A 24,113-nucleotide genomic window follows, 5' to 3' on the forward strand; every position below is an offset into this window, starting at 1 on the left:
AGTCAGCCACTAAGTTTAATTAAGTTTAATTACATCGTGTGGTTATACATGTATCTTAAACCTAACCAGGCCGGGCTTTTTGGGCTGTTCTGTATCTAAACTGTAAAAGAAAAAAAAAAAGAATTTTTCTTTTTGTAAATATTTTATATCAATTAATATGCGTGATATCATAAAATTTGCTCTAACTCAGAAAATTAAGCTAATGGTATCCTAATTTTTGGTGAAATTATTCTTTGTAGCATTCCTAACAATGTACATTTGTACTTGAAAAAAAAAACTGGTATCAAAATTAATTTGCTATGTAATCCATTGTTATATGAAATTCTTATTTCCTTGTTTTTCGACCTTTTGTTATTTCGTTTTTTTTCCACAAAATTTATTACAGAGCCTATTTTAAGCATAATTGATTTAACCATTGAAAGTGAAAATAATCTTTTCTTTTTGAATTAGGAGAGAAAACTCTATTTGCATAGACTTTGTACACAAAATCACGTTTTTGAGCCATTTTCGGTCTGACAAGCATGTATATAAGATCCTGCCGCGTCGTAACGGTATATATACCCGTGAAAGTGGTGTCATAAGATGTGCGAGACTTGGAAGTAAAAAGTCAGCGAGCGGCGCGGTCAAATAAATCCGCGTAGCGGAATGGTCGTGGAAAATGTCGGGGGGGGGGGGGGGGTTGACCCGGCCTTTTTAGGGTTAAAGCATAGCAACTACCAACGGCACACTGGTTCAATTGTATTACGGGTATAAAGAAACGGTTTCAACAGTTTAAAGGGATCGTATAGTATTGGTTGAGACCTAATATCAGGTTTCTAACATTTTTTGGAGAGATAATGAGAAACCTCTTATGAAATATGAAAGAGCATGTAATTCGATGAGGAATTCAACGTTTATTTGATGAAAATTGGTTTTGAAATGGCTGGGATATACAAAACAGAGCAATTCTAATAAAGTGTGGGACACACACTGTTTTACGATCGCTTTGTTTTACTTTGTTTTTGGACGTTTTAGTCATTCTAAACCCAATTTTCATCAAATAAACTTCGAATTCCTTTTAGAATGGTATACTCTGTACTATTTCATAAGTGTTTTCTTGGTATCTCACAAAAAGTTAAAAGCCCAATTCTCATCTCCACCAATACTGTACCATCCCTTTAACAGTCGATACAAGTTGGTTTTGAAATTTCTTTATGTGATAATATATGATATTGTGTCTGGTTTCATCTTGTCTTCTGCTAATTCCAAACACCAACTGACCCCTGATTATGTAAAGCTTGAGAGCAGTCGCTTACGATGCAGAAACGTCCTGCATATTTTGATATTTTGTGGGTAGTGCATATTTGAATTACTTTTCATTGTTCAGATCCAAATGTCAACATATTCTATGTGTAATGATTGAATTTCACAAAAACCTCTCGAACCTTATATACAATGTACGTGTACATCAGTCATGATAAACATTGTAGTTCTATTCCACTTTCTAGCCCACTGAAGTTAAATTTCAAAAATCTCAACCGACAAGGCATCCGTCGTCCTCTACAGCGCAAAGTAGAACACGGGTGTTGAAAATCAACACTGCAATATCATTCATTTTTAAAAACCCCTAGATGCCATTGTACACACACAACTTTTTCATAAACGCTGGTCATTTTATCCTGGTATCAAGTGCTGTTAAACGTTATTTCTTCGAATCTTCAAGGGACATAATTATTTTTTTTAATCGTTTGCTTATAATCGAAGCAACATGAGAGATGAAAAAATGTTAGTTTTTACTCCTGTTATCAACTTGAAAACGAGGAGACTGCATGGGATAACATCGATCAATCACTACCAATTCAAGAGGACATCGATAGCTCATGGAACACTTAGGTAATTTCTGCACTGATAATTTTAAGTCTTGCCACGTTACAAACAAACTTACAAAATCCACTATTGCGCCTCCTGGTGGGCTCTAGAATTCGTACATGTTGAATACAATTCATTGTAACGTGCATATCTTTTGGTCCCGGTGCACAGCTATAGTTGTCTGAACTCAATCTATACTGGCTCTCCGCAAGACTAATACATCGGTGAACACAAAAAAATGCCTACTACAGTCCGAAAGATAGTAGAATACAGGGTAAAATTTGAACTCGTGCAATTTTCCCATGTTACAATGCAAATCGTATTCTTCAGCAAAACGCTCCATCGGACTGTTGCTACTGAAAGCTGTGGACAGTTATCAAACATCAAACTGTATCACATGCTATGAACTACCAGCAAATAAAAGTGGTATTCCATAAAACCATCTGCATATCATTCAACAGACCACATGGTCAAAATGAAAGATGAACTTCGACCCATTTCAACGATTCACCTGTAGGCCTCTGTAGATCATGCCTGGTTCAATTTTCTTCTCCTTCCTCTTCTTCGAGAAATGCAGGTGGAGCACTCGACTTGAATGATTCTATATAAAGAAAGTAGAGTTAGATTAAAAGAGTACACTTACCCCAGTGCTTCTGCAACTATGTGTTAAGAATTGCGATATACAGTACTAGTTGATGATTTATAACCATCCCTGCTCGGTATTCATATACACATTCCTTAATAAAACAACAACAGTGTCCTACGTACATTACTTCTCAGTTTCACAAATCTATAGTTGGAGGTTGGGAGCAATACCGATTTTTTTTTCACTGTTCCATTTAATAATGTCTATGTATTACACGGTGCTATACAACGAAGAGATAGGCACTTACTGCACACATATTTCTTATTTTACCTGTCTTAAATACAGACAGGAGGACTTGAATGAAGGTTACGAGTATAGTTACATAGAACAAGTGATTACATACACAGGGCTCAACACTAACCTTTTTCTCTGGTGGCCCATGAGGGCTACTTAAGCCTTTAAATTTGAAATTTTGGTGGGCTGAAATGTGTGGAAATAGAAGTGATTGGCGCAAAATTAAAAAAACAAGGAAACGCACCAGTCAATCTTGAATTTTACTTGCCCGATTCGGCAAATCAAAGAAAGCCTTTAAAAAGAAAAAAAAAAAACTTTGATGGCCCAACATCAATGTTCAATGATCCCGGGCCACCGAACCACCGCTAATGTTCAATGACCCCGGGCCACCGAACCACCGCTGATGTTCAATGACCCCGGGCCACCGAACCACCGCTAATGTCTGCTATTATACATGTATGCTATGAGTGGGAATTAGCTTACCGGAAAGTAAATGCTTGGGCACGTCAATATGCACTGGAGTTGGTTGTCTTGTCAGAATTTTGGTGTGATGTGGTGAGACCTTTCTCCTCACGGACGAAGGACTACTGCTTCCTTCCTTCTTTTCACCAGACATTGACTTCTTAAAGCGGCTCTGTTTCTTCTCCCTTTCTCTGAACTGAGATTGGTAATCACTCTTCGAAACCAGACTGTCTTTCGACTCGGTGGTGGTTCTGGCCCCGTTCGTGAGATCTATCGAAGGAGCCTCGGGATTGTTATTTTCACATTTCACCACATTATCGTCATGCGTGCAAGTCGGGAGCACAGAATTTTTATTTGAATCCTTCTCTCCCGTTGAGCTGTTATCTGTATTGGAAGAATAGCTACCATGGCTTCCGTCGCTGTCAGATAGTTCTGAAGATTTTTGGATCTCACTTTTTTGCACAGAAGTCTGGTCTTGAGTAGTGGTTGTTTTTTGGCCACATTCTGAGGTGTGGTGTGCAGTATTTGTATCGTCTTCCTTCTCCTCTTCCTCCTCTTCTTCTTCCTCTTCCTCCAAGATTTCTTCAGCCACTGATGTAGCTGCCAAACCTGTGTAAACATTCACATTGAAACAATGCTGTTAACATAACAAAAAATAGTACGGAATGAGAACAAGACATCAATTTAGTGCAATAAACGTCCAAATCGAAAAGCTATGACACTTGATGCAAATATCTCCATACTGTTTACGCTATAGACCAAATTGTTACTCTATCATGACCTAAACGAGGCAGTAAACATTCATACCTTGTGTTGTTCTGTATTATTAGATTGTTGTTTTTTTCAGTGGCGGTGGGTAGGTCTACACAATTGCTCTTGACCAAATTCAAAGAGAAACGCTGAAGACCGTTCTGATAAATATACTAAAATGTGTTTATGAGATTTTGAGCGAGAATGTGTTTTTGACAAACATGTCTGAGAAAAGAAACCAGCGGGAATTTAATCAGTCATCTACTAATTTCCGGCAGCGACACTATACCACCAGGCTATCCCTGGTTGCAGGTAGTGACATGCACGATGAACTTGAAACACAGACCAAAGCTCCGAAATTCCGACATTGTTATGTTAGTTATGTTTCACTATTTCTACAGAGGGAGACAAATAAAAAAAACAACAACAACAACACATACCCCATATCTTCATTCCTCTGCTTAATAATATCAAGTTAATAAAACGTATTTGCATGTACAATACACAAACGATAGGAGAATTGTGAAATGGGCGTACTCCTGAAAAAGTATGCTGGTGCCATTACATTTCGATCCACATCCACTATTCTTCGAATCATGGACCTACTACACATATGGACTAATAACGAAGATCGATCTTTCTTTTATCCCATTACCACAGCCACCTGGTTATGTGCATCTTAATGAGTACATGCAGATGCTTGGACAATGACGATTGTGTAATCGTGCATCGTCTCTGACACACACACACACACACACACACACACACACAAAAACTGTTTCCCAAATTTCGGTCTAATTTGTCTGTGGTGCCTTTCAGACTCAACTGCTTTGAATAAACACCAATGATGGGGAGCAGCGAACCTGAAAACATTGGTAATTACTGAAGTGGACACTTTTGGACACGCACGTAACGTTGCTTAATGATGAGACATACATGTCTTCTATCGTTACTGTCCATATTTACTCTGAGACAATGTGCGAAAAATGGGAAAAATCACAATACAAATCACAATCAACCTGCCAAAATATTCTCTTTCTTCATGTAAAGTACCATGTAAGCGCATTTCGCAAATAAAAACCAATAAGCCCTACAACTGCACATGCATTTTTCTTGATTTGAGAGTGTTACTATCTTTTGCGCATGTAGTTTATAGATTTATCAAAGCGTCGTCTTATTTTCATATAGGTTTGCTGTCGGCGGTCATGATCAGATCAAAGCAGGAAAATATGTTAAAAGTGTTTTAGTGACACTTTTGACCGACAGAGGTGCATGAATGAATTATCGAGCAATGAAAGTCGATGTGTAGTGGGTCCATGTTCGGATCAAGCCTCATTCACTTCAGACAGTTTCACAGTTTATCTTTGGTTAGACGTGGATATGAGACTACTGCAATAAGGAATTGAGCATTTCACTGTTGGACAGGGAATCATCAGCTGTCATGCGGACAGTTATACAGAAACAACAAAAACAATTAGTGTTGGTCTTTTCAGTTGGGAACAAGATCAGGTTTCTTATACAAGGGAAAGCAGGAAGAGTTAATAGGATAATAGCTAGAGATATATTGTGTATATCGAATTTGGTTTGAATACCGTATTACCAAAGTAATTGGTTCATATTATTGCATTTAGTGAACGGTGACTGAATTTACACCAACGGTAAAGACCCCGGCTACTAAAATATCGCAAAATCACCGAGCACTGCGGTATTGCTTTAGTGTTTACTCTCATCTATCAGTCGTCAATAAAAGGAATTTGGAGGAGCTCGTCTCCCTCTGAATAGGAAAGATTATGAGGAATTTAAATCTCTTCAAATTGAGTTCCGTTTACACACATCCAAGCTATGATCTTGGACAATTATTAAGCCAATGTCATCGAAATCATGTATTGTTAAAAGTATTCTTTCAGCATAGGGTCAATGCCCTGGGTTAGACGAGCATTCCTTCACCATAGCATAAATTTAAAAACAGTATATTGATTGCAATGGTACCCGTTATTCAAATTCATGAAATTCTTCCGTTAAGTTGTTTTTATTGCGATTGATTGACAAATTGCCCTACATCGACGTAAACAAGCACTGTATTGATCAGTGTTTTAGTAGTAGCCATGACGAAGGAAACATGGGAGAATAAGCTCGAGCAGGATTCCAATCTACGACCTCCTGATCTCCGGACAGGCGTTTTATCCACTAGACCACCGAGCTGTGATCCGCCCGACAGCAAGTGCTGGTTCTACATGTAATCCTTCTGGTATGCAGCGGGTACTGCGTAATTATTCAAATTCATGAAATTTACGTCTATGTTGGGCAATTTGTCAATCAGTTGCAAGTTACACGTTTATTTTACACATCATATACCTTCTCTAGATTGATAATTCGAAAAGTTTTCATGAGCATCACTCTTCACACTTTTACAACGAATACAATTGGTTATTTCATACGTAGGGTACGTGCTCTTTATGGTGACAACAAAATAATGAGCCACGGCATAAACACATACGTCTTACGGTCTCCGGTATATCCAAAGTTTGCGGGGTGTCCCTCCGAACTAATCTTCGCGGTTGGTGAGGAACAGTCTGCACATGAGTATTCGTCTTTGGCGGATCAACCTTCCCAAAGGACATGGAGTTAGAAGGCGACAGGAACTGATTTTCTTCCTGGCATTCGTCCTCTTCATCCTCCTGGTCGTCAACATCTTCTCCTTCATCATTTTCGACTTCGTCAAGAGACATCTGTTTCCCAAATTCTGTTTGAATGAAGACGGTTGGACTGTCTGCATTCAAGTCGCGCTGACTGGCTATTACGTGTTCATCTACCCCAGGCTTTACAGGCAGATCTTGTGGAACGGGAAGACTGGAACCCTGCAAACGCCCTTCTTCTTCGATATCTTCCACGATCATCGTGTCACTGTCTTTGAAGTCCATGGAAGAAATAGGCTGGTAGTTATCCCCATTGTTCTCATCGTCCTCTTCTTCATTTTCTTCAAAAGAGCACATCTTTGACAAATCATTTCCTATATAGGGAAAAAAAACCATACCCAGAATCATATCTTTGAGGAAAAATTCACACGATGTACAAGAAGCACATACTAAACAGGTATTTATATATTTCATACTGGAGTCAAACATCAGTACAGTGTATATATATATATATATATATATATATATATATGCATACATATGTGAAAGGTACCAAGTTTGAGGCGAACGTTGCTCTCTATTTTTCCCTTTACTCAAGCTGTTGATCAGCCATGGCCTTGGGCAGGATCTACCAAGAGAACACAATAAAAAAATTGTCTAGATGGCATAATGTGTCATGAAATAGTAAGTGCAATATCATACAGCGCAATATCATATAATCTAACAAGATAGTGATAATGACATAATTCTTCTTTAATATCACCTTTGCACAAAAATGATGATTACAATCTTCTATATTTGATGTTTAAAATGATGGTAAAGTATGGTTATTGTACCTCGGAAGTATGATACAGGAATTGAATCTATTTTTGAATGATACACAACACATTTCTGTTGACGAGAAAATATTATCTGTATGCATCTTTGTATTGACGTATTTCATTAATTTGTGTAAAGGTAATCTTAGAAGAATTATATTAGTATCATCTTGGTAGAATATATGATATTTCACTGTAGGATATTGCATTTAATATATATCATGCCACATTATGCCATCTGGACACTAATTATTGTAAAATGCTCTCTTGGTAGATCCTGATAAAGGCCATTACAGGCCGAAAGGTTGATTGAAGGGAAAAGTAGAGAGCAACGTCCGCCTAAAACTTATCTCTTCCACCTAAGCTATGCTTCACAATGTGATACTGTGTACTAATTCGGTAAGGGTCGATCTCTCACTTTATCTATACATGTATATATATATATATATATATATGCATATATATGCATAATTTTTATATATTATATAATCATATAATATATATTATATTTATATACATATATATTACGTTTAAAATGATGGCAAAATATTATTATATTTTGGAAGTTTAATACAGGAACTGAATTTATGTTTTTTCTTTATTTTTGTATGATACACATTGCGTTTCTGTTGATGAGATGATGTTAGATTGCATTTTTGTGTCGGAGTAAATGATTTATTTGTGCAAAGGCAATATTTCAGAAGATTGATATCATTATCATTATATCATAATATATATATATATATATGTTATATATATACATATATGTTATATATATATATATATATATATATATATATATTGTACGATATTGTGCTATGTAATATCGCTCTTTTAGTTACATTACGGTACATTATACCATCTAGACAATTATTGTAATGTGGTAGATCCTGATGAGGGCCATGACAGGTTGAAAACTCGATTACAGGGAAAGTAGAGAGCAACGTCCGCCTCAAATTTGATTTCTTCCACTGTATGTTCCACAATGAGACAACACGTACGTTTCGGTCAGGATCGCTCTCTCACATTATATATATAATACATATACACACAAATATATATATTATATATCTATATCTATATACACTACAAACTGGTAATGTATTTTTTTCGCTTTGTTTTGATACAGTCATTGTCAAGACTCCTGAAGAAGGCGTAGGACGCCGAAAATTTGAATCGAATAAACTCGTGCTTTATTGGCTAAAAATGAATTCCAGTTTGTTTCTCCATTTATATATATATATATATATATATATATATATATATATATACATACATAATTACTTACGTTCTGAAGTCAAACGCATTGTTTTACAAAATGTGTCCCTTAAAAGTTGGGTGAATTGTCAAATTGGTGATGCATTTCATTAGATATTCGCAGGAAACCTGGAAACCTTTTATTGAGGAATTAAGAAAAGAGGGATTAAGTCCACGACCACGTAGAGCAGGCGGAGATGGTTGCATCGAGGCGGAATGCCAATTTCAGGACTGGTAACAAGATGTCCTCACATGCATGCATTACTGACTGGAGGATACATTATACAAATAGAGATACGAATACATGCGATCCAATAATAGAGTTTCATCAGACGCTGATTCGCAGGGCAGAACCCAAAATACTCAGTTATATAGCCGTCACGCAGATACCACAAGAGGAGTAATGTGGCTCTCCGTTACACTTGCAACTTCGGCGCCATATTAGTGGCTACAAAAACCTCTTGCCCGTCGGACGTAATACATGTCAAACAAATGCAGCAGAAACTGGCAAGTGTGGCAACAATGTGTCTTGTCTGATACGCTTTTCATCAAGTTAGTGTATATCAAAAAGTTTATCACAAGTATGACTCAAAGGCGTTGCCTATTGTGAAAGTCTCGAGTTCAGAGGAGGGAGATGTATAATGTATAAACAAACGAAGGTTTTTTTAGGATGTGTTGAATAGTTTGAAAATAATAAGTGCAAAATATTGTTTTAATATGCGACAGGGAATAACAGGGCAAAGAGGGGTATGCATGATTCTGTTAATAAAATTTCACAAATAATGCAAAGCAGAGCAATGAACATAATATCAATTTAGATAAACGATTTAGATAACGCATTAAACCTGCACCAGCATTTGAAAGAAATCTCTGTGTACATTCTATCTCCGATACACAATATGATGTCCCAGTCCGACACTTCCCACATCAGTATACTGTACATTTTTCATGATTCACAAATATTTCGCTTCAAACTAGCCACCCAAGTCGTACAGCATAGAGGTTTTTTGGGCTTGTCCGTCACTGTGTGTATACTCTACATTCAAACAGTGCCTTCTCCCGAAACGAAAAACTAAACAATACTGTCTCTGGGATAATCTCGCTCACTTGACACCTGTATGACTTACAGCGTCATGATACCTACAAGGATATCATTATTTTGTACACGCTCTCAATTCCCAACAATATACATTTCAGATTTCAGATACCACTACGTATGAAAATTGGTTTTCAACCTACCGATGTATTGACAGAAGGGCTGTTGAGTGGTAAGCTATGGCAGGTGAGGAGGGAATTTAATAGACTCACGTGTTCGTGTAAACTATTACAGGCTGTTGGACAAGTCAATCTTTCATTTTGATGGAATGAATCATAACTGTAGAATGTAATGGCAAATTACACTGAATAAAATATAGCGGCTCTCGCAGAAGTTCATGTTGTTAGTGACATTTGAACCCATCATGCTAAAACAGAAAATGGTACAGCGGTCTGAACACAGAGCGCACTCACCTTTGTAACACCTATCATACCCGCATATTTGAACTTGTATACTTCCTCGACTCACGTTACAGAATGCATGCAATCACGCTGGAGAAATCTTCAAGCTAGTAAACATTTCAAAGCGTTTGTTGCGTTTTGCGATATTATGCTGCAAATTGTCTGCAATGCGAGTGACCAATCGAATACAACCAGAGAAAAACAAAGAATCAATATGAATTGGACAAAAAAATCACAGAGTTTACCTACCAATTACAGACTTCGGAACCCGAAGAACCATGGGGGTGGGCCGCCTCACAAAGGGTTTAGAAGGATTCTGTGTGGATCGTACTTGCCATGGGTTTCCACTGCTGGACGCACCTCCGAGTGGAAGACCACTTCGTTCATACTTGCATGAATTTGTCTCCGAAGAGGTACCACCTGTTGGTATTTCCGTTACCTGTCCCCACGACAGTCGAGTTTTGGGTTGTTCCTCTGTAACTTCGTCTGGGGGTAAAAGTTGTGTTTGCGAATCCTCCGTGTTAGAGGAATGACGCGTATCTCCATTTAATCCACTCAGTGACATCCCTTTCAGTGATTGTACGGGGTTGACGGATTCCTGGCTCACTGATGAATGCTCCGTTCCATCGTTACCAACATTAGACGAGTTGGGGGACGCCATACTGCTGGCGTCTGATTATTCTACACGCTTACAGACTTCAGAGGAGTCGGATGCGGGCCTGCAGCGATGGTTGTTGAGTGCTAATCCGAAGTAGTAGAAGCTGCGATCAGCCAGTGCTCATTTCCAATGTGACCTGATTGATGTGCTGCTTCCTTTCTCTACCCATACACTAATAAACCGAGAGAGCGGCAAACGGCAGGGGCTTTCAGCTTTTCATAATCGCTTCAACTCCTCAGACGTAATTTCTGGATTCTGAGATGAGATCTGAATCTTAAAGAATTCACCCCTTACATCGAAAGTCTCCTGACTGGGAGAATATAATTCTTTGACAGTCCTGGTAGTCCGTATGCCTTGACGCTCCCTAATCTGTGACAGAAATAGAGAAATAGAATGACAAAGAGAGATTATTCGGTGTGTTGACTTCTTTCGCGCTCCGGAGTATTTGCCTTCATTAAACGACCCATATGAGTTATTGAATCCTGAGTAGCTTTCGGTATTGTGCATCAGCATCTATTTTGCGGATGAAGAGCTGAAATGATGAAGTAAAGCTCTGTTTATAACTGCAGGGTCATTATTCTGCCGTAAATAAAAATGCAGGTTATTTCTACTGGTTCTGTTTGGTAAAGAGACGGTGGCGCATCAACATTGCCTCAGAGCCGTAATAGGCCTACACCTGATCCTGTGTGTGTTTTCTAGTTACTGTTAAGGCCTCTGTATTCTTAGATCTATTAAACATTGTGATTTCCCTTGTAACTCAAACGTTCAAAGGATATTCATACGTGAATGGCAAAAAGTGTTTTCATCATACTAGCAATGCACACTTATTATTCACTGGAGTCAAAAGTTGTGTAGTATAAATATCTCGTTCGAGAAGAGCATCGTGGTGTAAACATCACGTCCGACGGCGTAAGCACTGGGCAAGATTCGAACTCGGGACCTCCGTTTGAGAGATTTAGGGTCTCACCCACTATGCCATGCAGTGCCCCCACTTTGACTATGCTATCACACGTTTATTCTACGCGGACAATTACGTCTTTTGTCTATCACTGTTTCGTTACATTAACTCGTCAATAAGATTTGATATTACAGTCCTCAATGGTTAACCTAAAATTCTGAATAAGAATTACTCAAGTCTACATTTACCTGGCAAATAAAAAAAATTCAATCTAGTGAATTGAAGCAATCTCTTACTTTCAACTCATTTTCTTGTAACATAGGCACATTATGATAATGAGGAATGCTCAGTGGCATGGAGTCATCATATCAGAAAACGCAAAGCACTTTATACATAATGAAGTGAATCTACAACAAATCAAAAATACTATATTGTTACTTTCTGTGAGAATCCCACTGCGTGAGTTTTAGTACAATGCATCATCGTGCATTGAAAGCGGACATAGAAATATGAGATGCGTTCTGTGTAGGTGGATAATAATTACCCTTTAACTACCTGGGCACCTGTTTACAACAAAGTTATCAATCACTTGAGTGAGCTTCGTCCTGTGTTTCGCATGAGTTGCACTAATCACACAGAGCAGGTGGAGGCAAGAAGAAGTGCACGCTAATTGAATACGTAAGGACGCTCATCAGCTAGCCAAAGTCACAGAGGAGTGACTTTGGAGTTCTGTAGTGAAGAAATGATATTTGTTCGTCCCCGTCAAGTGCCAACGGCAAAAGGGATGACGTCATAAGTCGCGTAGAAACACACAAAACAACGTTAATGACAATGCACATGGGCTTGCAACATAGAGCTTTACCAAATGAGACACGCGACGGTCAATTGTGACAGATATAAAACATTATTTAATTTGATCAATAATGGATAGTTTCCTTATTCATATTCTCGGAAAACATCGACCTCATTTTAGCTAACTACTACTGCTGTTGTCACTCATGTTATAATAATCTTGCTAATTATTGTCAAAACGTAATTCACTAAATCATTAAATCAGCTCAGTTGCTGTCATTACAGTGGAGATTAAAATAGGGAACAAAGTCTCGGCTCCCTCCTCAAAGGAAATGCACGTGGGCAATTCCGCGGTTAGTAACGTTACATTTAAAGAAATTTAGATATTTATTTTTACTACTAAATCACCATTTATTCATTTCAAGTCAAAATCATGTTAAACCATGTTCATCCTTCCCAGGTCTATGATATAGAAAAGAATGAGCACAATCCAATGAAATATTAGAATTGCTATGGCAACTAAAAGGGCTGGTTAGTAACGTTACGAAAAAAGGACATGACAAAAAAAGCAGTGTCTTGTAACAAAAAGTGTGCAAAATTTCAAGTTACTTGAAACAAAGTGTTACATTAATTTCAATCATAGCATCATGACAAATGTTCACGCAAATATTTTTAGCAGTTCGACCGATAATTTATTAGCTAGACCCCCAAATGCATGGTTAGTAACGTTACGGTTAGTATACGTTACATTTGTCCAGAGTAATTCCGCAGGTCATTTCACCCCTTTGTAATTGAAAAAATTTAACATGACTTCTGGAGTATTTAAATGTATTCATCTTTTACCTTTTAGCAAAAATTTGAGGAAAAAATCTAAAAGCAACCCACTGTAATTTGCATTTAAGTGAATTTCAGCATCCCCTGTCCCACATGTTCATTTTAAATGATGGTTTTAGATCTCGCAAAATCCATAAATACGAAAAATAAAATCTACTGAATTTGAAAGACCTTAGTGATTGGTGAACATCCATGGCATTAGTTAATACCTAAATTAAAGAGTAAGATAAAGAGGCACATTTCTTTTATCCATGCCATGTCCATCTAACTGCGGAATTGCCCACATGTATATCTTCCCACACTTGAATATCTCACGTTATAGGAAAGATGGAGTGCATTTCTATTGTAACTACGACCTTATACTTTATCGGTGTACCTTCTCCGAGTGGTGTAACAATTAAGTGTGCGAAATCACGGTCATACGCAACACTTTATAATGCAAATGTTTACGCATCTACCAACAAATCTTGAATAATGTCCAAGAGTAAAACGCATGTTCTCACACAGCATAGTATATGTACGTAAATGTAATTAAGTATATATTCGAACTGAGTACCGTTGAGTATACTGGATTTTACTCGACATTGCACAGCTAATTATTTATTGATAGATTTATCGTGATCGGGGCGTATTATGAGCATTGTCTCTACAGAAAGAAAAATTGGTAATTCTTTGACTCTATATAAGGTGTACAACTACAGAAGTTGGAAGCGCTGAACATGTTTCGTTGACATAGCATTTGTATCGTAAAAATCCGCGGTTAACATTCCTTTATCCCTAGAAGAGATTGTAATATTCATCATGAGGGACCTGTTTCACTCAAGCCGAAAAGCACAAGGCGTGGAGATTTCACTAGTCCCACATACAATAGTTCCATTGACAAACTGTTTTATTGTATCATTATCGAACACACACACACACACACACACACTAAATATGAGGAAAGACATTTTACAAAAACGGCTTGTCAAAATCGGATGCATGTAGACTGGATTCTAAGGATTAAATATTTTGAGTATATACAGGTGGGTGGAATAACAATCATTCTGAACAGTTAATCAGAAAAAAAAACCAAACAAATAAAACTTCTAATCAATCGAAATATTCAAGCAGCGGGTGTGTAAAACCCTCGTTAGCAGGAAGACCCAGGTAACGGCACAGCATGCTACAACACAAGTGTTGACGCTCCATGGGCAAAGTATGAAGTTCCACGCTATGTCAAGCTCCTTTGGAAGAGTAATTGGCCTCTATGGGAGGCACGATGAACAAACGAGACAGACATGTACGCTGTAACTATTCTATTGTTTTCCGACAATGATCGACATAAATAAGTATTAAGTACTTCACAGAAAATGAAACAAAAACACAATCAGAAGTTATCGACAATACCCACATCATCCAAATTGCTGACTTGCTATTCATTGGTGTGTTTCTCTTTATATATTTTGCATTTTCTGAACTCACATTTAAAACCGAAGAATTTGTACACATTTGAAATTGTGTACGAGAATTTTAGACCTGTGGCACATAAATAATACACCACATCGGAGGTGCTGTCGACTTTCGTAGCTGATTACTGCATATAAGCCCCCTTTCTTAAATCTCCTTGCGTCAGAGTACGTTTGGAAGTTGATGCACTGATAGATTAACAGTTACACATGCTTTCCATATTGACCCCATGCAAACATCACATAGCCGAGGTATTGAACGCTGCCCCATTTCAACATTGGTTGGACTACACAATCCATGCGTGTGCCGCGAATTCTGGCGTAAATCCGAGCAGCCAAGGTCTGGAGGTTCATTACTCAGTAATGATGGCATGGCGCTTAACACAATCACTGTCTTATAACTAACGTGCTGGTATAAGACCATCACGGCGCCAACCTTTTTCGCCAAAATTATAAATTCAACCAGGCATATCTCGCGAATTATAACTGTATTATCATGGAAGCAACTGACGACGTGATATCAGATAAAGACTGAACGAATATGTCTTCTTGCGCATCAGCTGATTATTATTATTATTATTTCTTTATTAGGACTAAGTAGGCACCCTGACTATACTTTAACAGAGAAAACTGAAAGTTGATGAAAACACAATAAGTGATACAAAATATAACAATGCTGATAGCGCAGAACAGGGAAGTTAATTAATGATCGAACAAATTTTCACGATTCAAAACTTTGACTAAGGTAGTGACTATGTTTAAAAACAACAGCCTAATATTCCAAACATACGAACATAACTATCTAAGATATTCAATCTTTTGTTAAAGGTAAAAGTGATCGTATCAAAGGCAAACGCTTTTGTAAAGGCGAAAACACTCAACACATTTAAACAATCCCTCAAATAAACACTACATGGGGGGGGGGGGGGGAGGGGGGGGGGCAAAGCAGCGTTCACGACGGCATCACTTTGGAGCATAGAATGGGTCGTGGAGTCGCATCTACATCTTTCTTTGTAGGAACATCCGTTATGTGGAATATTGATGTTTGTACAGAATGCATGGAGCTATGGTTCGATAAAGAACAGCGTATCGACCATTGTTTTGTGCCAGACAAAACCATGCTCATCTCCTGTCGATTCTAAAGGATTTTACGCGACCAGTGCATTAGCGCTCTTAACAACAAGTCTTGCACTATGCTCCCGACCATAGCTGGCACAGTATCAAGGGGTGGGTACTCTTCTAAAGGCTGCTGTCAATTACCAGACATTTATTACGGGCTTTTCATTACTTATGCAAAGACTAAGCTGCATGCAACGTATGCGCAATCAAAAGGCCACTATCCCGTAATTAGTCAAGCAGCGAATTGAACTACTATCACTACGTTCAAAGTAAGCACAGCGTAGGCTCTTTATCGTGGATGAGTAGCGGTATATAGCCTAGGTGTCTGAAGAGTAATCACTATGATATCGCTCAAATAGCATTTTACTTTAGTGATCAGATCTGGACTCGGCCCTTCCACCTACCGAAGTAAACAAGCCCAAGGAACTTCTGTGTTCATCACATTCAAGAAAGTCGAGTACACTGGATATTTATTTAGTTAAAACAAGTACCATGTTTCTGTCGGTTCTATACATATTAAAATACTTCAAGTTCGAAATGACGAATGACAGAACAGTTAATCAGTTACATTCAGGAATTACTATAAATGACAGCAAAAAAGACTATGAGAGACAGGTTATGCGTCGTTCATGATTGCACAAAACTGAAGGAACAGGGAATGGTATCCAAACCAGACATCCACGTGATGCAGCCTCTGGGTCACACATGCTTTAAGCAAAGAGGCATTTTTTTCTTTTACTTGTACTTTTACTTGTCACTTTTATTGTACATGAGTGACCGTCTTTAATCAGCCATGCCACCTCTCATGCTGATGCACGACACTTCTACCATCCCGGGATAGTTTCAAGGGGCTGCTGAAAATGATTAATTAAAGGTTCAAGGTTCAAGGCATGGATTTTAGCGTTTGATCATGCGGAACAAAATGGTATAAATTGGTTTAAGCAACACGACCTTACGACTTCTGTTTCATTTTTCCCCAGCAACTTTTCCTACAAAGTACAACTATGTTATTCAAAAGTTGTGAATTGTATACCGTATACCCCAGCGTGGAAACTGTCATATAGTGAAGTGCACCCATGCATGTATGCGTAAAGGCCCACGAATCGATAGTCTATGACGACATAGTGGGATGATGACGTAGTTTGAGTGGGATAAAGAAGGATGATCACCACGTTGAAGCTGGGTAAGATACAGAAATTAACTTGCTTAAAGATGTCAAATACATGCACTTTATAGAAAAATGTTTAAAATTTTGTGACGTCATGAACTGACGGGTGCCTGTAGACCTATTCGGTTTTAAAACACTGTAACTTACTTATGTCGACCATAATGGGGGGTTTCCAATATAGGCCTAAGACGAAATGAAACTCCTTGCTTCTAAAGGGTCCAGACCGGTCTTGACTTCAAGCTACTCGATACACACATGCAGAACCCATATGGGTTCTGCATGTGTGGGGCGAGGACCCATATGGGTCCTCGTCTTGCCCTGCTCTGCGGTTTAGTCGGCTCAATGGAAAAGGGGGCATAATCGGGTTCAAATTTGTCTTTTTTCCCCGTATCATTCGGAACCAGATTACATAAGCTATATTTAGGCCTATATATCATCAGGAATGTAACTTTAAAGGGATCGTATAGTTTTGGTTGAGACTTAATTTCAGGTTTCTAACATTTTTTGGTGAGATAATGAGAAACCTCTTATCAAATATGAAAGAGCATGTAATTCTATGAGGAATTCAACGTTTATTTGATGAAAATTGGTTTTGAAATGGCTGAGATATTGAAAACAGAGCGATTCCAATAAAGTGTGGGACCCACATTTTATTACAATCGCTTTGTTTTACTTTGTTTTAGGATGTTTCAGTCGTTCTAAACCCGATTTTCATCAAATAAACTTTGAATTCCTCTTAAAATGGTATGCTCGATATTATTTCATTAGTGTTTTCTTGGTATCTTGCAAAAGGTTAAGAGCCCAATACTCATCTCCACCAATACTGTACCATCCCTTTAAGCCTTAATTAAAGAAAAAACCCTAAAGAAGAAAAGGAGATAACGTGCGTTTTGTACTTTTTGTGATGGCAACAAAAAAAAGATTAAAGGAGAGACTCTCTCAGAGTCATAACATAGCATCAAAGTAGCATAAAAACGTTTTTTTTTTTCCTTCCAAAAGATATCAATCGATATTTCTACACATTAATCAAATCTCAACATAAACAGATATTTATTGAAAATAGGATAGTAGAGCGTGGATTGAGTGAGCATATCAGGATAACAGGAGTGTTGGTGAGTGGAAAATGGAGAATACTTTAATATATGTATCACAGAAACGAAAAGAGAGTGACCCTTCCACCAGAGGGAGATTATAAGTTTGCAAGGGTTCATCGCCTACCAGTATAAATATATTACAGGCTTTAATGTTTTATTGCATAAGAGGTAAACGATCGTAACTAACCATCTGGACATCGAATTCAATATCAGTTCCCAACCATTGGTGATTGGAGCTTGGAAGCCAGATACCAGGAGTAACATTCAAATCTGCTATTTTCCTGCATGTGATGGTAAAAACCATCTTGCGCAATCTTGAAATGTGGAACACATTTGAAAGGATGTAACAAGTGTCTCCAATGCACGATGATGATCTTGCGTCATATTTAAGTTCCTTTGGATTCATAATGCATTCCATAGACCTGACTCACTATCTCGTTCATCAAGTTTATTGACACTACCTGAAAATGGACTACGGACTGAAAGATGTCATGCGGCAACACGATGTTCTTCATGATAGAGAGTAAAGACAACATACGGAGAGCTGCCTGCATAATGGCCATGTATGCTGTTGCTACTTCATTTTTCGGCAAAGTATTTCCGCTATATAGTTACGGCAAAATATACCGTTTAGAATATTACATGGTCAGCCCTTTGTTTACTTTGAGTTCCACACCATAACGGTGACAAAAGAAAGTTTTCACGTTTAAAACTGAAATGTGATACGTAGCCACTAATAGACTGGTTTTCGATATATACATAACAGGCATTTATTCAAATTTTATGCATAACTTTCTGACATGGTTCTTTTTGACGACCAGAAAGTTTGCCCGACGTAGCAGCAAATAATGTACGCAAACTGGATTCCAAGTATCGAAAAGAGTTTTTGAGGTTCATGTTAATAGAATAGCTCGTTACTTCGTCATTACGGAAGAAACATCGATATGAATGTTATTAAATAGGTCTATTGCTTTCTGGCTTGACCTACTGCTAACCCTGAACAAATCGTTGAAATAACAGAGAGATAATTTATTCAATGCAATGTCTTTTCACGACGAGCCATTCTTGAGTGAGTAATACAAATAGCAACAGTTTTACAAATAGAATTTGGGTATGATAGAAAACAGTCTTTGTCGGAATGAAGGTTAAGTAAATTCGAAACAGGCGCAGTGCAATGTCAAAGAGTAGACGGTGATGTCATTATGCATTTTTGAATACATGCCGAGACGGGGGGGGGGGGGGGGGGTATGGGAAGTTGTGGAAGTTTCACTTCGAGACAAACGGATACTTTGGGATATAAAGCAGAAACATGAAACGCACAATCAGCTGACAATGACGACTCCAGAGCGACGTTGTGTACACACGTACACACTTGTAATGCCAGGGAGGTGAGACAAAACATCCCTGGTATGGCGTATAAGACAGCATAGTCCTGTATACCATGTCGTCGGCAGTTCTGTCGTGATGTAGACCCTATACGTGGCTACTATCATTAATGCATGGTATCCCCTGTCATCATAAACCGCTTCATAGATGGTAATTTCATAGAAAACTTTGATAATATTTCATCAAACTTTTGCGTGTCTGCGTTACCTTACGCCCTTCTCCACACACTTTGTGGCCCGACACTGCCGCTTACTTCACCGCTGTGCCACCCCCCCCCCCCATCAACAATAACAACAACAAAAGCACTGAAATGATGAGATAGTGGAAGAGCGGGATATCACTTGTGCATTTACTCGACTACCCGCTTACCCCGTCTTCTGCAGGAGCTCATCAACCTCTTGAGTAGATCCTTGAGAAACTTTGCTGGCATGGTAAAGGAACTGGTTTCGAAGTATCGCTCCTCTCTCTCTCTTTCTTTCTTTAGTCATTATTTCTCTGCTTCTCTTCTCGTACTTCCTCGATATATTTCTACATGTGATATGTGTACAACAGAAAGGTAAAACTGCGTACCGCGAATCACCAAGGCGTGTGCCGTGCCAATGGCTACAAGTAAACTACTGTACGTGCTGTGGGTGTGCTGAAAGAATCTGCGTTGTCAGAGTTAAAACTGAGCAGGTATATAGCACAACATCGCACTTACAAAAGAGCATAAATGCTGGAGCTCACCTCTCGTTGATAAAGCTCTTGTCTGCATGAGAAACAGCAGAGGAAGAAGTACACCGTACATGTGTAGCTCTAGCAACGATGACTGCAAACTTGAATATTTTCTGACAGCGAAGCCAACTACGAAGCGGCATTTTGCTATGCCGCTTCTGTTCACAGGCTCGCGTATAATGAACACAAAGGTCTTTTATAACGTAATTCATCAAGATTCAAAAGTTCTGAGTAACTGCATGAAAGTGAAAATGAAAGGGTTTTGTCGTGACCGGAAAAAGCAACAAAAACGAACAATGAAAACACTGCTCGTGACTGTGACTTTGTTTGATAGTTTTCGTACCTATTGATCATTACTAGGTTTCACCCTCGCTATGAATTCAGTGTATATTATATAGACTGTGAATTTATTGTATTTATTTCGCACTGCTGATACTGCACATAAGCTGTTGCCAAGTTCATAATCCCCAGTCCAGATCAAGCCGAGAACGGTGATGAAAAATTGTAGTCATTTTCGTAATTTTCATGCTGACAAACTAGTGTACATCGCATGTTAACATTGTGTACGGGATATAACTGTCTGTAGGTTCCTAAGCCTAGATAACAAGCGTGGCTGTGCAAGGCACCCAAATGAATTCCAGTCAGCTCACTGTTTCTGGTTTCCCGTGACATAGTTTACAAGATGAACTATGGTGTGATTAATTTGCTTGCATCTAGAGTCTTCAGACCGACAAGTGATGAGTTAAGACGCCCTTATAGTGTGACCTTCATCTTAAGGTCATGCACAACGTATTTTGTCTCGATGTTTTTCGTTTTGTTAGTTTTAGTAGGAAGGGAAGTTGGAAAATAGCATTCAACACAGACATACTAAAGCTTTTCGACATGCACTCATCAGAGTAAGATCGCATGAATGAACAGAAAGCCAGAAACGAAACAATATAAAGGAAGCGAAGGGAAGTTGACACAAATGCCATATTCAGTGAAAGGGAAAGTCTGTACTGACAATTACAATAAATTTCTTGACGATGATAATACCAATGTGTTTGCACAGTCCATCAACAAGAAGCCGACGTACAAAGGCACCAAAATATGACAGTTTTAATGCTGAGTAGTCTAAATTAACGGCGTATACATACCATTTTGTTGTACTTCCTATTCTGAAGATTAAATCACAATTACGTTTAACTTGTTTTGGTTTTTGGCAATCTTCAAGTTTTTGGCAATCTTTAAGTGACGTTGTTACTGCTGAGGTTCCTTTTGGTATTATCAACAGCAAGAAAATATGACTATGAATGCGTATATTTGTATACATTGTAGGTCGACTAATGATATTTATGAGATGTAGCATTTTTTGGTTTTGTTTTATTGTATGCTGCACATCTCATACTGCGTATTCCTTTTACCTCGCCTATCAATATCAGTCAATCATTGTGGAAGGCACGATAGATGTACAAATCAATATTTTCACGACTTGCTGTATCACTCGTTGTTTCGTCAAATCTGTTGGCAATTTACAGACATTTTACATTACTCCGTGCATGTTGTTAGTTCACAAGCTCACAATGAAACTTGGTTAAGCTTGGGCATGGAATTTTGATATTCGTTCGAGCACCGACACGTGTATGCAATCAATATATCTATGCTCACAGTTCTATAATCAAAATTCGGTGTTTTTTGACATCAGAATCAATACAGATTATCATCTGCCATGATACATGATAATCAATTTAATATCTTTCTCGGTCTGAAAACCAATTAGTAGAAATTGAATCGGCATGTACACCGTACATCCGACGGAGCCAAATTAACCTTCCGTGCTAGCATCATACAAATGACTTCACACAAATCGTATCTTTGGATGGAAATGGTATCCAAACTCTGGAATCGGAGTGGAGGGATCCATTTCACGTAAAGTACCAGTAGTCCTGTGGAGTTGCTTGCCGTAAGCAATTAGAATGATGTAATGGACGCAATAAGTATATTTGAACTAGGAGATAGGGAAGATAGACGAATACTAGTATGTCAGATTACCAATTAAGAAAGCCGGCAGCACCAACAGAATGAAATATGGAATGCCGCGTATGCGAATTGAGCGTATACACTGACTGGTGTATATATCTATATCACAATCTCTGACAGGGGAGTGTAAGAATTAATTTATTCAACTCTTTGAACAAGCCGTGTGAGGGCAAACATCACGCCTTATAAAGGGAATGTACATGTATTGCTTTAATTATTTGTTGCATTTGACAATGAGAAGCTATATATTTTTTTTTTTCATTCTGCGTGACAAGTGTAACTCTGCACACAAGAGGGGTAGAGAGTAAATTTAATTGTCACGCAGAGTAAAATGTAAATAAAACGTGGCACACGAGCCACCTTGATAGTTGATACCCTTTAGCACATCTCGACAACGATAAATGCTAATGTTGTTGTTTTTTCCCAACCACTTAACATGTCACAACAACGCTCACCATCCCATCAAAACCTTGTTCACCTTTGATCCCCTGGTACCCCACTCTTTTTGACTGAATGCGTGCCATCATTGTCTGCCTCCGGCATACCACAACCACCGAGGCGTGTGCCGGGCCACTGGCTACTACTCCTTCTTACATTGTGGAATAAACTTTCAGCGGCGCTAGCTATCCATAAATGTACGCCATAGTTGAACTCATTATGTACCACAATAGCACAAAACGTAACAAATGAACCACATTTAATTGCACTACCTTAACGATGCAACTCACCTCTCGTTATCAAAGTTCTGGTCCGAGAGAGGGCGATGAATTAGTACACCGTACATGTGTCGCTCATGCAATGATTACAGCAAACTGATATTTACTTGGTAAGCAAGCAGGACAGCGAAGCCAGTAATGAAACAGTATTATGCCTTGTCGCTACTGTGTACAGACCCAGTGTATAACGAACACAAAAGCCCGCATATTTGTTGTGACCTCCTAGTTCGGCGACAGGCGTACAGTGGTATCTTCCGAAGTGCACTTGTAGGCTCATGGCCAACAGAACAGAATAAAGCTACGTAATCTAGGTCTTCGCGCTTCACTGGAAGAGGGTGGGTAGGGGGAGGCCGCTGGAGCACAACATGTTTGTGTGAGTGAATTGTCACCAGAATGTCGTGGGCGAACAAAAATTATAATCTAAATTGTACGACCTGTACGCTGAAAGGGTAGAGAGGTTCCCTGTTGCAGTTTCAAATTTGACTCCACGAAGACCATGTGATTGAGTATATATTGGTACGGTGGGGCGTGAGAGCGGGGGATAGGCCCGATTAGGTGATGTTAACAAACAATAAATCGAAACAAATAATTGGGCTTTCGAAAGTGATCAGATCAGGATTACCACCAAGGCAACTCATCCAAAGCAAGGTGAAATCAAACAATTGCTCTTTATGGGACAGAAAAGCTGGCAGATCAACCTGAAAATCTTTCAGTTCAGTAGTCATCATTATTCAACACATTTCGATCATAAATTCAAGACAGCGGACTTCCTGTCCTTGATAGCATATGTTACGGTTTGATATTGATGTTGTATTAAAGTTTGTAAGATAGTCCAGGACGTGGGACTAGTTGCATAGAATTAAGCAATTGTTAACTCATTTAACTGAAGTGCACCCATTGTAGGGTATAGGCTCCCCTTTACATTAGCGTCTCTCGATATTTTATTGTAGTCTTCCACCTACCAACGTCTACACTGTCTATGTAATTATATATATGCTGCATGGTGATGTAATGAATTTTTCAAGAAATATATGTGCATGTGTTGTTTTGTTTTTAGAAGCCTTCTTGCATTTTGAGCGAAGATCTCGACACAATTTGAGCAATTAAGAAAATATTATG

General features: G+C 38.5%; 1 protein-coding gene across 2 annotated transcripts; it reads right to left on the minus strand.

Annotated features, from left to right (window-relative positions):
• Positions 1-731: 731 nt before the first annotated feature.
• On the minus strand, positions 732-23,360 carry LOC139716872 (uncharacterized). Of its 2 annotated transcripts, none has more exons than XM_071628399.1 (5): positions 23,007-23,360; positions 10,398-11,175; positions 6,438-6,950; positions 3,212-3,799; positions 732-2,449 (listed from the first exon to the last, which is right to left on the minus strand). In XM_071628399.1, the coding sequence occupies exons 2-5, from the start codon at positions 10,807-10,809 to the stop codon at positions 2,388-2,390; spliced, it is 1,575 nt and encodes a 524-aa protein (XP_071484500.1). In that variant the 5' UTR covers positions 10,810-11,175; positions 23,007-23,360; the 3' UTR covers positions 732-2,387. The 2 variants fall into 2 exon arrangements, with proteins under 2 accessions (XP_071484500.1, XP_071484501.1); XM_071628400.1 differs by lacking the exon at positions 23,007-23,360 and adding an exon at positions 20,272-20,401.
• Positions 23,361-24,113: the final 753 nt, after the last annotated feature.

This window comes from Diadema antillarum, unplaced genomic scaffold (assembly GCF_040938485.1).
Source record: "Diadema antillarum isolate AM-2024a unplaced genomic scaffold, OU_Dant_1.0 scf00000071, whole genome shotgun sequence".
Lineage (NCBI taxonomy): Eukaryota > Metazoa > Echinodermata > Echinoidea > Diadematoida > Diadematidae > Diadema > Diadema antillarum.